General features: G+C 49.3%; 1 protein-coding gene and 1 long non-coding RNA gene across 3 annotated transcripts in view; both read right to left on the bottom strand.

Annotated features, from left to right (window-relative positions):
• Nucleotides 1-9,428, bottom strand: part of MECR (mitochondrial trans-2-enoyl-CoA reductase) — a 35,959-nt gene extending 26,531 nt beyond the window's left edge. Inside the window, exon 1 of one of the 2 annotated variants that reach the window (XM_074305551.1) lies at nt 9,191-9,428. In XM_074305551.1, the coding sequence (XP_074161652.1) occupies nt 9,191-9,363 (173 nt within the window). In that variant the 5' untranslated portion in view covers nt 9,364-9,428. Of the gene's footprint in view, nt 1-4,593; nt 4,728-9,190 lie in introns of those variants that run through there. The other variant, XM_074305552.1, reaches the window with a different exon arrangement.
• A 1,251-nt stretch (nt 9,429-10,679) lies between these two features.
• Nucleotides 10,680-11,745, bottom strand: LOC141563863 (uncharacterized). The gene is made up of 3 exons (XR_012488527.1): nt 11,570-11,745; nt 11,181-11,313; nt 10,680-11,042 (listed from the first exon to the last, which is right to left on the bottom strand). It is a non-coding gene; the product is annotated as an uncharacterized LOC141563863 (long non-coding RNA).
• Between the last annotated feature and the right edge of the window lie 1,522 nt (nt 11,746-13,267).

Below are 13,267 nucleotides of genomic sequence, written 5' to 3'. Positions count from 1 at the left end.
AGTTTCCTCATCCAAAAAACGAGGGAGTCAGCAGCAATTCCACTATGAAGACTTAGAGAGGAAAAGCATCATGTGTACAAAAATATTTATGGAAGCTCTTTTTGGGGTAGCAAAGAACAGGAAACTGAGGAATGTCTATCTACTGGGGAGGAGCCTTAAAAAGTGATGGTAAATGAATGTGATGGACTATTATTATAGTATAGGAAATGATTAGGGGATAGTTTCAATGAAACCTGGGAAGAACTGACAGAATGAAGTGAGTGGAACAAGGAGAGTAATTTATACATTAACCACATTGTAAGGACAATCAACTTTGAAATTGTAAAAAGCAATACAAACGATGATGAAACATGAGCTAAGGCCCTGTGATGAAGGCCACATCTTGACAGAGAAATGACGTAGATGGAATGAGACATACAATTTTAGACCCATCCAATGGGGGAGTTTGTGTGGTTGGTCTATGAATATTTCTTATGAGCTATTTTCTTTTTTTCAATGGGGAGAAGGGAGAAAAAGTAGGTTTTTGTTTATTGAAAAATAAAATTAAAAGAAGAGGTTGCCCTGGATCAGGGTTCTTAATTTTTGCGTGTCATGGACTCCTTTGGCAAACTGATGATCTCTTCTCAGAGTGTATCAAAAGAACCCTTGGACTAAATGATCTCCAAGGACTATGACAGGCTGCCTCTTAATAATGAAGAAATGGAGGTGAAAATCCCAGCACCTGCCAGCAGGGGCCAGACAGGAGCTGTGTCATGCAGGTCCAAAGAAGTGAGTTCTCTCCCTCCTGCCTTTCTGAAGCTGCCAGGGGATGCCTGCCCAGGCCTGACCCCCAAGGAATGTCATCAACATCACAGAAACTGCTGGGTTGCCTGGATGCTGTTTCCGTGTTGCCAAGGATACCAGTGGCGCTCCACGTCTGGATTCCTGAAATTAGACCTACTCTGAACCAACCACTGACGACGTCTCACAAATGTCTTTTTAAAAACTCACTCAGGAGACAGGTGCCTGTAACAAAGAACAAAGGAGTCTCCTGTAACAGGCAGGATAAACCTCCAGCTCCTTTCTGGGGATCCTACGTCTGCTTCTCCAGGGACCCCCATGGGGAGGGGGCACCTTGGTCAGATGCCAATCTGATCCAAAGCTGGACAAGCCACAATGGCTCTTTGGAAGCTGAGACTATACGCCTGTAAGTGATGCTGCCCAGCATAAAGGCAGGAGGAAAAACAAGCCTCTGAGATGGGAGGAAGAGTGTCCTGGGAATTATTAGCCCCATAGGCTGGAAGCTTAGAGGAGGTACTGTCCAACTCAGGCCCTATTAACGGCCTCTGTATTCAGTGCATTGTCAGTTGTGCTATCTGGCAGCTTTCGTTTGACAATCTCAAATGATTTACTGTTGCTCTGGTTTTTGGAGGTGGAAAAGAAACAGGATCACAAAAACTTTTCTAAAAACAAACAAACTTGGAGTTTTAAAAGCTCCACTTCTGCTGGGTCAGGTACGGCGCCGAGCGCTACACAGCGATCACCTTGCTCGATTCTCGCCACAATCCCGGGAGGTAATTGCTCTTATTCTTTTGCAACTGAGGGAAACTGAGGCAAGCAGAGACAAAGGCACTCGTTCAGGGATGGACATAGAGCTGTATGGTGATCCTGGTGACTCAATGAAGGCCTTCCAGGGTCCGGGCCCAGCGCTCTGACCAGCATGGAGCCCACCCAGTGACCAAGCCACTTAACCTGTGGCCCTTTCCCAGGACCCCCGGGTGTAACTGGCTGAGCATGGCATGTCTCAGTCTAGCGGCTGTATCTCATTGCTTTCTCTCAGTTCCTCCGCCCCAAAGTAGGTCACAGGGAAGTCACAAGAGGCGCCAGGGAAGCAGCCTTCATGTCCTTTAGCGCGGGTGTCTCCCCAACATTCCCCTTGAGCCCCGGGCCTAGAGACCAAGGAGCAGAACTTCAAGAGTCAGATTCAGGACTAGTGTGCTAGCTCTCTCCCCATGTCATTTAGCAAGAGATCACTAGGAGCCTCTCAGGCCCACAAAACCCTCACTGCAATACCAGCTTCAGTGAAACCTTTTAGAGCAGTACAAGGGCTACCCGCTGGCAAACACCCACAGGCCGTGGTCCGTGCGTGTGGCTCAGGAAGGCAAGGCCTGGCAAGGAAGGGGGCCGCGGCTCTCCTACAGAGGGGGAGATGGCCGGCAAGGTGACTTCAGGGAAGGCTGGGGTCCTTGGTTAACACTTAACTAACGATGGGCAAGAGCCCTGTGGCACATTCTACTTGAGAGTCTCTAGCTACACACACACACACACACACACACACACACAATATATAGACACACACATATACAATGTGTACACGCAGATATAAATCACTTATAAACAGGAATACCTTTGTGTTCCTGAAAGAAAAGTGAAGCAGTGCCTGCCCTCAAGAAACTTACAGTCTACCCGGGAGAGAACCTACACATATGTAAAATAATACATTAGATATAAAATAACAATATACTAGATATAAAACAAAAAAATAATAAATGACATACAGATATATCCAAATTAGATATAAAATAATAATAAAGCATTTATAAAGTGCTTTAAGATTTTCAAAGAGCTTTATGTATGTTAGTTTATTAGGCCTGTGACACAGGTATTACTATTATCCTCACTTTACAAGGGAAGAAACTGAGGCAGAGGTTAAGTGACTTGCCTGAAGTCCCAGAGAAAGTAAATTTCGGAGGCAGGATTCGAATTCAGATCTCCTGTGCCTTTAAGTCCTGCATACCACTCACCATGCCCCCAGCTACTTAAATTTTCAGATTATTTTCATTTACTCTGTTGAATCTTACATTTCCCTAGATATTTACAGGCTATCTCCTGTATTAGAAAGGAAGTTCTCTGAGGGAATGGAGAGCTTCTTGCTCTTGCATTTCCAGGACTTAGCATGGTGTCTGATACAACAAGAGGTAGATAAATATTTGTGAGTGTTGACTAAACTGTGCCTTGAAGGGAATTGGGGGTTTTAAGAGGCACAGTGAGGAAAGCACACTGGGGATGATCTGCACGAAGGCACAGAGATCACTGGTGGAACAGTCAGGATGCCAATGCTGGGGAGCCACTAGTGTTGACTGCCTGGGGGACTGAGCTAGAAATCAGGGAATGCCTCCCGTGAAGGCCCAGAGGCAGATCCTCCCCTCTTCCCAAAGAAGCACTCCCAGGGAGAGTGGAGTGGAGGGAGCCCACACTGTGGGAACCCATGCTGAGGGAGGGCCACACTGAGGGGGGCCAAGGGTCACGCCGAGGAAAGCCACACTGAGGGGGCCACAATGAGGGGGCTCCACGCTGGGGGATGCCAAGCTGAGGAAGGCTCCCTACCAAGGAGAAAGATACCTGAGTCTTGGCTTCTGTGACAGTGCCTATACCGCCCGTGGCTGCTATGAGGCTCAAATGATGCCCAAGTACACCAAGAAGACTTTCTGACCCAGCACAACTGAACCCCTGGAAGTCTGGGTGCCTCTGTAAGAGAGAGGTGCCTTCCTCCTGGGCTGGTCAACTTCAGGAACCTCCTAGGTGGACAAGGCTGGCCGGGGGGCGCCATGGTGCACACAGCCGGGGCTCCGCCATGGATTAGCTGTGTGACCTCAGTTACTCGGCTGTAGAATGGGGAACCCCTAATTCCCAAGGTTACCATGAGCAGAATGAGATATTTATAGAAAGCACTGAACAGCCCGTCTGGTACATAATAGGTGCTACATAAATGTTAGATAGTATTGTTATCTCTGCTAAGCACAGAGAAAACAGAGGGTTGGACGAAGCCAGGATGAGTGGAATGAGAGGGAGGGAGAGAGAGACAGAGAGATAAAGAGACACACAGAGATGGGGGGCAGGGGAGAGGGAGAGACACAGAAAGAGAGGGAGAAGAGGGACAGAGTAGAGAGACAGACAAAAGGTTTTGGGGCTATTTGGAAAACTTTCTCCCTTGCTCATCTCCCTGGGGAAGGAGGCACAATGGGGGTGGAGGACCCTAAAGAGGGGACTTAGGGGTCTAAGGTCCAAGTGCCAGCTGTGCCATGAGCTCTCGCATGACTGGCTGAATCGTTTTCCTTCTGTTTCCTCAGCTATAAAATGATTTGAACCCAGTTCTGTAATTCATTTCCCTGATAAAGAAACTAAGGCAGGAGGAGGGCCTGCATTCTTAGGTTACCTTCCCTACTGGAAGCTACCCATGTTCTTCCAGCAAAATAAGCATCTTTAGCTTTTACAACTGTACTCAAAAAAAGCCTCATATCAGAAAATCAGCAATCCTTTTTGCCTCTTATAGAAGTACTATAATTTTGGCTTAAGCACTATAAACAAAACAACGTCTAAGATCACCTGCATTGATCTCTGGCTCCAAACACAGCATTAATCTTGAAATGAATAGTTACCTAGGGGCAATCAGAACCCTTGCAGAGGCGCTGAAAGACCACTAATTACGCTTCTTCTTGTACCAGGGGCTCTCTCAACTTCCTAACTTGTTCCAGCTGGTTCAGAGCAAGGGTGGGCAGGCACCCAAGCGATCCGTTGCTTCATTTCAGGAACTGAGCCTGAAATGGCACTTACCTGCCCCCTTTCAGGCCAGAAGCCCATGACCCTCTGCCGAGCAAAGGAAAATCTTAGATCTGTGGAAAGGAAGAAGGAGGTGTACTTTCTCCATTTCCTTGTCTCCAAATCTGGAGGGAGCACAGGATTCACTTTGGTGGAGAGAGGCTCCCTGACAGGGAGCACTCTGGAGAACAAAAGTCTGGTTTCTGGAAAGAGCAATAGTGGGCAGGTCTTGGGGGGGAAGGGAAAGAAAATGAATAAGTGGGAAGTGCTAGAGATGCCAAAAAAGAGTTAGCAATTAAAAATTCTGAGGAAGAAAACAAAAAAGTTCAGAAGGGGACAGGACAATTTTGTTACTACTGTATTAAATTTAACTGATGTTTTAAAAAAATCCAATGTAACAAAAGTTCATGTACACTTCCATTGTCCTTTGCAGTTTTAAATAACAATTTTTTAATGAATAGAAATGTTTTCTCTCAACTCTCCATTAGGAAAAAAAAAAACCCAATAATAACCCTGAAGGAAAGCAAAATCCTTACAATAAAGTTAAGAAAAATGTCTAAGAAATGTAAATATCTCATTCTGCACTCCCAAGTCCATCCCCTCTTCGTCCTCTGAAATCAGGTTTATCATTTCATCAATCAGAATTCTTACAGCTTCCAGAGCTGTCCTTTGCACATGGGATTTTTGTGTACTGTTGATGAGTAAGTTCACCAAAAACCCCAACAACAATAATTTTAAAAGCTTGTTAGGCTTGGAGTCAGAAGTCTGGACTCAAAGTCAGCCTCTGATGCTCACTAGCTCCATGATCTTGGGCAAGTTACTTCATCTCAAAGTGCTTCCATTTTCCTATTTTAAAAATGGGAATGCTGTCTGCCTCATCAAGTAGCCATGAAGCTCAAAGGATATGTGTGAAGCGCACTGCAAACATGAGCTTCCCAGCTCTTCCTGGGATGCTGGCTTGGGATTCTGGGAAAATCTTGGGATGGACGCAGCTGCTGAGAGCCAGAGCCTGCTGCCCCAGGGGCTTCCCTGGCTTTTGAGCTGGAGCTTTTGTGGTTTCCTGTGAAGTCTGGGGCTGAGGTCACTCTCAAAACACCATGTTCCAGCTTCTTCTAGCTTTCTATTTCTCCAAAGGAAGAACTTGTGCAAAATGAGAATAAATGAATACTTTCTCTTCCTATTAATCTCACATCCTTCCCCTTTCCTGCTCCCTCACTTCTGCATCTCTCCCAGCCTCGGGGGCCCACGGCCAGCCTGGGCTCACTTCCCATGAACTCTGCAATCCAGCTGTGGGCCGGTTCCCCATTCTGCACACGTGACTCCATCTCCATCTCAGGGCCTTATCACCCCAGAAATATACTTCCTCTTCACCTCTGCTTCTTGGAATCCCTCCCCAAACTACCCTACTTCAAAAGGCCTTTGTATCCTAAGCCTCATCTCTATTGCTGTAGTCGGAGACACATTGTGTATTGCTTTTTTGTGTAACTTTTGTCACCTACGCCATTGAAACACAAGCTCCTTGAAGGCAAGGAATTCCTATCCCTAGCACTCACTACAGTGCTTAGCACAAAGGGGGTGTTTGATGAATGACTGCTGATTTACTTTCAACCAAAACACATCCCTCCCTGTAGACGCAGACAGACCCGGAGTCAGGAAAACTGAGTTCAGATTCATCCTCAGGTTTTAGGTGTGTGAGCTTGAGCAAGTCAATTAAATCAGCCTCGGTTTCTTCAAGTGCAACAGTACTTATTTCACACGATCATTGTGAGGATCAACTGCGATCTGCACAAGGAGTAGCAAACGCCTGGCCCATATTCTCCTTCCTATTCCCTTCTTTCAAAACTGCTCAAAAACCAGCTCTTCTCACCAAACGATAAAAAGAGCAGTTTCAGAGAAAACTGGGAAGACTTGTATGAGCTGATGCGGATGGAAGTGTGCCGAACGCGCAGAACAATCTCTACAATAACAATGGCTTTGCAAAGGCAAAAGGATGACTTTAGAACTCTACACAGACAGAGCACAAGACCCGCCCCCGATTTGAGATGCAGAATAAACACATATTTTGGACAGTGTTGATAAGGGGATTAGATTTTCTGAATTTTTTTTTTTTTTGCTGAGGCAATAGGGATTAAATGACTTGTTCAGGTTACACCGCTAGGAAGTATTAAGTATCTGGGGCTAGATTTGAACTCAGGTTCTCCTGACTTCAGGGCTACACCATCTAGCTGCCCCTCGTGTTTTCTTTTTCAAAGGGGGAAATGGGACAGAAAATAGATCCCTGTTAACTAAAAAACAGAAACTTAAAACCACTTTTGGAGCATTCCCAGGCTCCCTTGCTCCGGTTCCACCTCAGTTCTGTACTCCTGCGGCCCCCATGGCCTTCCTGAATAGCTATAATGAACTATGTACAGATTTATGAACACAGTCAAGCCGGGGGCTGGCCTCATAAATCCGATCACCCAGAGCGCTCCTCTTCCCTATTCTACAACCGCATTTTCTCTCCTGCCCTCCTGGAGTCCTTGTTGGGCTAGGCGGGCTCCCTGTCAGCTCTGAGATGCTGTCCGGACACCATCCGTGACTCTGCTTCTGCTGATGGGGCTTCAAAGAGGAAGGCCGTACCCCCATGGGGGGGGCCGCAGCAGAAGGGTGCAGGTCCCTCATGAGCTGTGTCCTCTGGTCTCTCACAGAATCAGTGCACACCTTCGTCAGGATGGCTTGGGGAGAGGAGTGACTGCTTTGCATGACCTGCGGCAACACTGGGGCTTTTGGGGATTGAGACATGGGGTATTGGCCGACTCCCTTCCCTTTCATTCCTTTCCCCCATCCCTCTACCCGATCAGGACCCCAGACTCTGCCCTGAGGCCTATAAAGCTAGGACTTCCTCTCCTAGGCCTGTGGGCCAGGGCGCTCTCAATCACTGCCGCTTTAGCATTTTTTTGGATAAGGCACTCAGGGTTAAGCCGCTTGCCCAGGGTCACACGGCTAGATTTGGAGTCCTCCTGACTCCAGGGCCAGCTCGCCACCTCCCTGATTTAACATTTTGTGGCCTCGATGAACTCATCCCCTCCTACAGTGAGAGCCACGAGCAAACATCTCCTTGGCAGACCACCTCCTCTCTTCAGGGTCTTGCATCTGCTCCACGCGGTGCACATTTGCAGTGTCCCCGAGGAGCCCATGTGACCATGTCACTTCTGAGCTGCATTCCCAGGTAACCTCCCTCCCACCCCAGTCATCATTCAGGTCCTCACCTTAGAGCCACAACCTCCCGCAAAACCTGCCTCCACAAAGACCTCTGGCCGTCACAGATGGATCTTCCCAGGGCCATTCCCTGTCCTGACAGATCAGGATTGCCCAGAGCCTTCTCCCGGGCTCTATTTACAAAATGCCAAATGTTAAAACCAGAACGCGCTTAGAAAGCAGCTTCCGGGGAAAGACTGTAGAAGGGAGAAAGTTACAGCTGGAAAGCACCTTAAACTAGAATAACAACAGAAAAGGGCATTTAGAACCCGGATGTCAGAGCTGGAAGGATCTACGACAGAGGAGAATCATCAGGGACTTAGCACGAAGAAGAACGAGTGGTAAGGCTACACTGGAGGCGAATGGGTCCTCGGGAAATGGAGCAGAGGTGAAAGAACCCATCTCTAAGAGAGGCTCCCGGGGCCTCTAAACCTGCAGCGCGAAGAAGTGAAGAATCCAAGAAAGAAGCGGGCCCTCTGACCTCGGAACCGGCACATTGCAGCGCTGAGGAGCCTCCGAGCTTGGACGCTGGAGCCAAGGGGCCCGAGCTCGGAAAGTCAGCGGAGAATGGGGTCTCCGAAGGGGGACGTCAGAGCCGAGGGGGCGCTCGGAAAGTCAGCGGAGAATGGGGTCTCCGAAGGGGGACGTCAGAGCCGAGGGGGCGCTCGGAAAGTCAGCGGAGAATGGGGTCTCCGAAGGGGGACGTCAGAGCCGAGGGGGCGCTCGGAAAGTCAGCGGAGAATGGGGTCTCGGAAGGGGGACGTCAGAGCCGAGGAGGCCTCCGAAAGTCAGCGGAGAATGGGGTCTCGGAAGGGGGACGTCAGAGCCGAGGAGGCCTCCGAAAGTCAGCGGAGAATGGGGTCTCCGAAGGGGGACGTCAGAGCCGAGGGGGCGCTCGGAAAGTTGGAGAAGAACAAACATGATGAATCTCAAAACTTGGCGCGTTAGAGCTGCGTGGGGTCTTGGAACATGGAACGTTCGAGATAAAGAGTTCTCTGATTCTGGAAGATTAGCGTTCTAACGGGTCTCAGAACACGGAACATTGGCTTTTGGACTTGGTGGCTATGGACGGGACTGGAACTTGTAAAGGTGAAGGGGATACGCTCGGCACTTCGGGGTTCTAGGGGACGCCAGAACTCGGCGCGCCAGAGCTGAGGAGGGGGCCCGGGGTAAGGGCCTGGCCCGGAACGGAAGCTGCTCGGGGTCTGGGAAGTGGAACCTGGGAGTTCCGGCATGTTCTCGCGGTGACGCGCTCTAGAACCTAACAGCGCTGCGTGAGCCCCCGAGCCCGAACCCCTCGGACGGGGAGGGAGAGGCGGCCCCCGCCCGCCCCCAAACCCCCGCAGGGCGGATGCCCGCGGCCCCCGGCTCTTACTCAACGACCTTGACCGGCTCCCCGTGCTGCGCATAGACCAGCGCCCGGACCCCGGCGGCGCCGCCTGCCGCGGGGCGCGAGGACGAGAAGGCCAAGCGTCGGACCGCGTCGCGCTGGGGCCCCCGCCGGGGCCGCGGCCGGAGCCGTCCCGGAACCACCCGCAGCGCCCACATAGTCACCAACACGTGAGCCCCGAGCCCCGCGCCGGCCCCGGCCCGGCAGCGGCGTGCCCCGCCCCCGCCGCAGCGCGTGCGTCGCTGCCCCGCCCCCGGCGAAGTCCCGCCCCCCGCTCCATTTAAAGGGGCCGTGCCGCCTTCTCCTTGCCGCGGCTGACCGCGAGAGGGAGCTTCTGGACCCGGAGGCGGCTACTGGAGGTTTTCTCGGCTTCAGGCATCCTTCTGACACCTCCTTAAAGCACAGACCTGGGCTAGCGGTCCGGGAGCTGGGACTGCCGGAGCACAAACCTCGGAGATCATCTAGCCCAGCTTCTGTCCAGTTTGCGGATGGGGAAACTGAGGCCCGGGTCTGCCTGCGCTCACCGCCTTATTGGGCAGCCAGCGGAGGAGCCGGCGAGGGGAGAACTGCCCGGTGGAACGGGCTTGTCTACCCCACTTCTGGGGGCCGGGCTCGCGCCCCTTCCGCTCGCGCCCCTTCTGGGGAGATCAGGGACTTGTGGGGGGGCCGGGCTCGCGCCCCTTCTGGGGAGATCAGGGACTTGTGGGGGGGCCGGGCTCGCGCCCCTTCTGGGGAGATCAGGGGCTTGTGGGGGAGGTCGGGCTCGCGCCCCTTCTGGGGAGATCAGGGACTTGTGGGGGGGGCCGGGCTCGCGCCCCTTCTGGGGGCTCTGGGATTCACATACACTCCCGGGGGTCGGTCCTGTGACCCTGCAACCGGAAGTTAAGCGTTTTCAGTGAAAAGAATGCAGCGTTAAAAGCGGTGAGGTTGTCGTTGAGATCCACAAGCGCCCATAAACCCACGCTTGATTTACGGTTTTGTTGATGGTCCAGACTGGAGAAAACGTTAAATTTACCACGTAGGTCAAAGTTAAATATGTCCACCCTCCCCCTCCCTCCCCAGCCGGGGGTTAAACCCTTAGCAGCCACTGCTACATATAAATGTGTATACACAAATGCGGACACTGGTAAATATAGCCCGAAGCACAATCGCTTTGGAAGAGGAGTACAAAGTGCGTCGGAAATGTTGGCGGGAGCGAGCGCACTCTCAATGGCGTCTTGTGGTCAGAATCATCCATCACCTCTAGGGGGCGCTGTGGTGCAAAGGAAAGAACCTCGCTTCGGAAGAATCCGAGCCCCCAAGTCCGGCCCGAGAATTATTTGTCCGTATGACCCGGGGCGATTCACCTAAACTCTTTGGGTCAGTTTCCTCATCTGTAAAATGAAGCCGGACTAGATGGTAAATGGTCCTTATCTAGTTGATTCTGCTTCATTCATTTCATTGTGACAAGCATTTATTAGATGCTTACTGTGTGCAGAGTGTGTGGGGAGGACTAGTGCCTCTGATGGGAGCACTTGGTGGCCGCCTGGCGCCGACCTGTGGCTCCGAGGGGTGTCACGTGCACAGCGGCCACACCCCGGCAGGCAGGTAACTGAGGGCTCTCAAACCCACTGGGGAGTTAGAGGGGTCTTTCCCCTGGCACGTGAGGGCTTCCCTCGGCAAAACGGGAGGATGGGAGCAATTTGTTCCATGGCCGTGAAGGCGGCTGGGGAATGCTTAGAAAGGGCCTCGGTCATCCATTACCGGTTCGATGACCACTGGATTTCTTGATGACAACTTTGTCCACTTCAGCCTCACTTACGTCCAATTCACCCAAGAGTCAAGACATCATTCTCTTCTAAAAGAAAGAAAAAAACAATAACTGTGCGTCAAGAAGTATTATTCCTTATTTATCTTTATAAAAGGGATTTTGGAGTCATTTTCTCTCCATTTTATAGATGGGGAAACTGAGGCCAAGGGAGATTAAACAACTTACCCAGAGTCGCCCGGGTAGCAGTCCAGTATGGTCTCACCAGTGTGGGGAGTATCTTCCTGTCTGCATCCTACCCACGTCTGCCCATCTGGCGCTACCTTTGTCCTGTCCGCCACCTAATGGCTTTGAGTAGTTCCTGGAGAAGAGATTCCGTTTCAGAAGAGAAATATAGATTTAAAGCTGAATGATAAATGTGGAAGTATGTTTAGAAGAATTTCACACGTTTTACCTATTACTTGCTGTGGGGGGGGGGAAGGGGAGGGAGAAAAATTTGGAACACAAGGTTTTTTAAAGGTGAATGTTGAAAATTATCTTAGAAATTAAAAAAAACTATTATTAAAAAATTAGATTTAAAGCTGAAAGGGACCTTCAAAAAAGTTAATCCAACCCACTCATTTTGTTGCTGAGTTACTTGAGATCCAGAAAGGTTAAGTAAGAAGAGTCTTGCTCCAGGTCACACCGGAGTCTGGGAGACAGGAATGGAAACCTGTCCTTGAACCTCACACCAGCTGCCTTTCTACAGCTGCCTCTTGGCTTCAGGCTGAGAAAAACAGAAGTAAACAGGAAGTCCCTGAAAAATCTATAAAGGAAAAAAAAAACAAATTAAAAAAAAAAAAGACAACAAAGAAGAGGGGAAAAAAAGAGAGAAAAATACTATAGTAAGCTTTTGGAGCGGACCTGGAGAAATACCCAGAAGAGCTAATTACTTAGAATAGATACTTTACAATTGTGATTAACTAGTTGTTATCTCAATGCATTCAAAGTGGAGGGATAAAAATAATTGGGACATTGTTTTGTTTAATCAGAATGGGAGAAAAAAGAGAGGAAGATAAAATGGCAAAGAGAATTGAAAGGAGTTTATTCCTTGAGCAAAATTGAAATGCAGTCCTTTTTCTAAGGGAGTTTACATTCTGCTAGATGAGTCTCTCACTTCCTGAGCAGAGAGGTGGGACCCCATCGGCCCCAGAGCTCATCTTGGTCTTGTATTTCAAACTTGGTTGGCCCTGCTGTGGTCAACATTCTATAGGATGGCCTTTGACAACTAAGAACTTTTTTAAGCATGCAGGAGGGCATTTAAATGGTGCTGTGGATAGAGCACTGGGTCCAGAATCAGGAGGATCTGAATTCATATTTGATCTTAGATATGTTCCAGCTGTGTGACCCTGAACAAGTCACTTAATCCTGATTGCCTTAATAGAGAAAAATAAAAGAATGCAGAGGGCACTAGAGGAAGACTAGAGAAGAGAGGAGATGGAGGGAAAAAGAAAATCACTTTCAGTAGAGGAGGTAGCCTTTGAGTTTGGTCAAGGAGAGATGTAGAAGGAAGAAAAGCTAATTATAACTAAAAGGTTTCAGGAATTGGTGACAAGGAGGCACTTAGGGCTGGGGATGGTTTACTGAGGCAAGGAGACTAGAACATAGTTGGCAAGAACAATTAATAATCATAAAATTAAGGGTACCAGGGTGGATAAAGTCCTGGATTTGGAGTTAAGAAGAACTGAATATTGATGGATAGATGGCTTCCCCATTGCCATGGTATTTTGGCATGGCCCATCCTCCTAGGACAGTCCCAGCAATAACTTTCCTGTGCCCTGGCATCTCCCCCCCCCTTTCCTCTCAACAAACAAAACTGAATTGATTTTACAGTTTATCTAAGGTCATGATTATACTAATTTCCCCAGTCATGTTTTGTGTTTGTCTCAGGCTTGAAAATTGCCTCAGTATCCCCAGTTGTATCAGTGTAGTTGTTAAGGTTCAGGAGACCCCAAGAGATTGGGGTCACAGACAGGTGTCGTGAGGTGTCTCAGTGGTTTCAACTTGCTGTGTTACTTTGGAAAAATCACCTTCCTTGAGTCTGAGAAGTATGGATAATCTCATTCCCTAAAATGGGGAAATAGTACAATGATTGCATAGGTACTTGAAGCTCTTAGGGAAAAGCCCCATTGGGAGGTGAGGGGTTTCTATTTTTGAAGCATTATAGTATAAATAATCTTACATCACTGTAATCCTTTCAGGATTCAAAGCATTTTCACCCATAGTAGCTCATTGGATTAGCTGAAATGGCAATGCCTGGAGATTTTTTACATCCA

The sequence above is a fragment of the Sminthopsis crassicaudata genome, chromosome 3, assembly GCF_048593235.1.
Source record: "Sminthopsis crassicaudata isolate SCR6 chromosome 3, ASM4859323v1, whole genome shotgun sequence".
Taxonomy (NCBI): Eukaryota; Metazoa; Chordata; class Mammalia; order Dasyuromorphia; family Dasyuridae; genus Sminthopsis; species Sminthopsis crassicaudata.
This window is presented reverse-complemented; position numbering and strand designations above follow the sequence as displayed.